Source organism: Vicia villosa, linkage group LG7 (assembly GCF_029867415.1).
Source record: "Vicia villosa cultivar HV-30 ecotype Madison, WI linkage group LG7, Vvil1.0, whole genome shotgun sequence".
Lineage (NCBI taxonomy): Eukaryota > Viridiplantae > Streptophyta > Magnoliopsida > Fabales > Fabaceae > Vicia > Vicia villosa.
Genome location: NC_081186.1, coordinates 115187111 through 115191440, shown reverse-complemented (window position 1 = coordinate 115191440; position 4330 = coordinate 115187111). Strand labels below are relative to the sequence as shown.

The 4330-nt window shown below is 33.3% G+C and overlaps 1 protein-coding gene across 2 annotated transcripts; it reads left to right on the top strand.

Moving 5' to 3' along the window:
• The first annotated feature begins 722 nt into the window (after positions 1–722).
• LOC131616655 (uncharacterized) lies at positions 723–4115 on the top strand. 2 transcript variants are annotated; one of them, XM_058888040.1, is made up of 3 exons: positions 723–856; positions 940–1594; positions 1717–4111. In XM_058888040.1, exons 1-3 carry the CDS (start codon positions 788–790, stop codon positions 2808–2810), a joined length of 1818 nt encoding a protein of 605 aa, XP_058744023.1. In that variant the 5' UTR covers positions 723–787; the 3' UTR covers positions 2811–4111. The 2 variants fall into 2 exon arrangements, with proteins under 2 accessions (XP_058744023.1, XP_058744021.1); XM_058888038.1 differs by lacking the exon at positions 723–856 and having other exon boundaries at positions 863–1594; positions 1717–4115.
• The last annotated feature ends 215 nt before the right edge of the window (positions 4116–4330 follow it).

Below are 4330 nucleotides of genomic sequence, written 5' to 3'. Positions count from 1 at the left end.
GTGCATATCCGAAACACCAAAAATAAGGGGTGACTTCGGATGTGCACATGCGAAGTCCCTATTTCTTGAAAAAAACGTGACTTCAGATATGCACATGCGAAGTCACCATTTCTTGAAAAAAAAGTGACTTCGAATGTGCACATGCGAAACCTACTTTTTTTTTAAAAAAAAAAGGTGAGTTAGGATGTGCACATGCGAAGTCTGGGAATATTTTGGGTTTTTCGCCAGAGGCCTCTAAGAAGCCATATGGGTGTACTAAGAAATTCCCAACCGAGAAACAACGAGTTGGTTTGAGTTGTATTGATCGGATACATTAGAAACAAATATTCAAAAATATTTTTAAAAATATCTAATTTAGATCAACTAGTTTTCTATAATAATATGAAATTTTTAATTTTTTTCTTCGTATAAGTTCTGAATGTCACAAATGACATTTTATTTTTTTATTCTTGAAGTTAAATACCTTTATATTAGTTTTCATGATAATAATGTTATAAATTATACGAATTAATTATGATTGGTTCGGAAAAACGGATTCGCGAGTAGAATTTTAGAAATCCGATGCCCGAACTAATTAACATCAGATTTCATTGATTTGATTCAGCTGCTAATTCTCTTTCTGGCACACAACAGTCCAATCCATACGATACGGCCCAATCCATAAGTTACAACTTGTTCTCTAACCTACCCTACGTATAAATAGGGTTCTTCCTCGCTTGCACAAAAGCGGTTGAGATTTCAGATTTCATTAACATTATTTTCTTCTTCTTTCCTACAGGTGATTCCCATGCCTAATTCTGAAGCAGTGCTGCTGCAGCAGCTATTCAATTATGCAAATCAGACTTCAAAATCAATGGTATGTATATGCTGAATCATTTATATTTTTCTATTTTTTGTTTTGAATTCAATTTGAATAGAATTATTTTCTTAATGATGAAGAACTATGGTGTTACCGACGATACATTAGGGTATCTCAATGCAGTAAAAGTTGCATTTCAAAACAACATGGAAAAATATGATCAATTTTTACAAGTCCTGAGAGATTTCATTGCTAACAGAATTTATATAAGTGATGTCAAAGCAAAATTCAAGACCTTGTTTCAAGGACATAGATATTTAATTTTTAAATTCAACTCTTTCGTGCCGATGAACCATCGAATCGCACTATTTTCACCGGAGGATACATTAGGTTTTGTCCGGGCAGTGTTCCAAGGGACTCAATATAAGGGAGAAAGTAAACTTAATGAATTTTTAAAAGTTTTGAAGGATTACAAGGATCAAACTATTGATATAAGTTCTTTCACTTCAAGAGTAAAGGTGGTTCTCAAAACTCATCCCGATTTAATTTTGGAATTCAACTCTATCATGCCGAAAGAACATCAAATCACACTTTCATCCGAGGAAGAATCTTTTCTCCGGGCACTAAAACTTATGCTTCAATATAAGAGAGAAAGTAATTTTCAGTATTATGGAAAAGTTTTGGAGAATTTCAAGGGTCTAACTATTGATATAAGTTGTCTCACTGCAAGATTGGAGGTGCTTATCAAAAATCATCCCGAATTAATTTTAGAATTCAAAATCTTCATGCCATCCGGTTAGTACTAACTTATTGTCTCTGTTGCCCGTTTGCATGCAATTTCTGTATAATCTGCTTTAATAGATTGTTGTTGTATAAACAATAAAATATCTAACATTTGTCATTGTTTTGATACAAAGGGAAAAAATTAAAAGATGATGGTCATCTTGGTCATTTTCTTCCTTGGGATGTGCTTGATATCATTTGCAAAAAACTAGATTTTGATGACCTCTTTTCGTTTTCTGGTGTTTGCAAGAGTTGGAGGACTTTTCATAAATCAAATTTCTTGTCATCCCAAGAACCGTTGCTTGTTCATATTACTGGTAATTGTACTCACTCATATTCCTTTATTAGCACACCCAATCAAAAAGTTTATGATTTGACGATGATGAGTAGCTTCCAGCCCCCTGACTGTGTCTATGTTAGAGTTTCCAGCGGATATTTCATCTTGGCCCATAAAAATAATTCATTTCTGCTATTAAATCAATTTACACTAGAAAAAAGGGTAATCAATGCCAACTTTACAGTTGAATCTCAGTTTTCTGATCGGTACGAAGCCTTGCTTGCTTTTGAGAAATGTTCTGAGGAATATGTCTTGGTTGTTTTATGCAAAGATTCTAGCCATTTGTATGTCTATCAATCTCGATACCATGGTTGGTTTACTTATTCAACATTAAAACCTAAGGAATTGGTAGTCGACTTTGTGGTTTTGAATAATATAATATATGTCGTCACTGACAAAGCCAACATAGGGGTACTAAACTTGAATTCCAAAAATATTCAATTTCTAAACCTCAAGAATACTCCCTCAAAAATTCCCTCCAAACTTCCCTCAGATTCCTTTAAATTGGTTAATTGTGATGAGCAACTTTTTGTGTTTCATTCAATATCCATCAATTATAAGAGGGAAGTTTACAAGATAGACTTGTCAACTATGAATTATGTTAAGATGAAAACTTTGGGTGACATTGCATTATTTTATGTTTCTGGGAGAAACTGTCGGGCATTGAGCAACCCGAAGAGATTTGGGTACGAGAGCAACCATGTGTATGAAGTTAGTAGTCTATCTCAATGTACTAAGTATGATTGGAATGCTGGTCGTCCATCAAAAATATGGAGTGCTGGTTGTACATCAAAAATATACCCATATCTTCGTTCTCTTAAAGACTTCAATCTCTTTGATTGGTGTTTTAGACATGTAAAATACGAAGTAGATTATTCTTTAGTTGAATAATTGTTACATGGTGTTACGAGTATTTTTATGTTTTTCTTCTTTTTCTTTTTGGCTTACCTTCAATTGAAAAAACTTTAATTTCTTAATGATAAGCAACTGTTTGTGTTCAGATTATAATAATAATATTTCTTTTGTTCTTATTTATTGTCCCATTCATGTTAAGCTGTATTTTTTTCAATTTGAAATAACCATCTAATAATGTTGGTAAAATATATTATTACTCTTTATTTGATTTGTTATATTTAATTTTGTACTTCAATAAACTTTATTGTTATTATATTTAATTTTGTATTTAAATAAACCTTGTTATATTTAACTGTGTATTTCAATAAACCTTTTATTCTAACCCTTCCTAATTCACTCTCACTCTAATGCCTTCATAGTTCACTCCATTGGATGTTTATAACACTTCTCAGCCATTTATTTCTAACAAGAAGAGATAATACAGTATGCAGCAAAAATCAAACTTCAAGAATTGCCCTCGAATTCATTACTGATATGACAAGAATAAATAGACAACGTCTTAACCATGCACTAGAGTGAGCATCTAAAACTCGAGGAGATCTTTGGGAGTTTTGAAGGAGAGTGGAGAGTTGGAAAGGAATTGAGCAGAATATTGCTGCTGCCAGAATCTCATTACTGGCTCTCTTGAGAGTTCCAGCAGTAAGGTTAGAGGCGCCGTCCTCATCGTGAAGAGGAGTGTCTCGGCTGAGCTCCGGTTCAGCAGCCCTTTTCTTTGATGGTGGAAAGTTATTATTAGCATCCTCCATTGAAGTAAGAACCTCTATTTCCCAAAGTTTCAGTACAACAAGAATAACATCAGAAAATACATTGTACATTCAAGTTCAACGTAACAGTAAACTAAGCCATATGGAGGGGATGAGATTGTTCCCCAGCAACAAATGTATTTAATTGATGATTGACATTAATCCAAGACCATCCTGATTCCTTTATGACTCCCTTTGACTTCATTAACTTTACAATTCATATTACATTTAAGCCAAAATCAAGTAACATGCTTAATGCTGTCGAGAAAGTTAGGAGAATTTAACTTGTCACCCCTCATTTTATATATGGCATTCCCTCAATTTTCATTCTTCCCAAAATACCCCATTCACTATTTACTCAATTTTTTAAACTTTTGGTAAAAAAATGTACCATTACTCAATACATTCAAAAAATGAAATTTTCGGTAGTCTAAACAAATTTCCGATGGTGATTTTTGTCGTATACCGGAAATCATTCACATTCTACAAATTTCTGGTTGCGATTATCCAGAAATTTTCAAATTTCCGGGAAAATTTTCTAAAGGTATCTCACGTACCGGAAATTTCAAATTTTCGGTAGAAAACTGTTACCGGAAATTTCAAATTTCCGGAGTACCAGAAATTTTAGTTAAATTCAAATTTTCGGTATGTCTGCAGATGAGATTTTATATCTTTGTGGTCCTGAACCGGCAGCTTCAGCTTCTTCTAGGAATTCATGTACTGATCTGACGCAGTTCTTCATCAAAGATATTG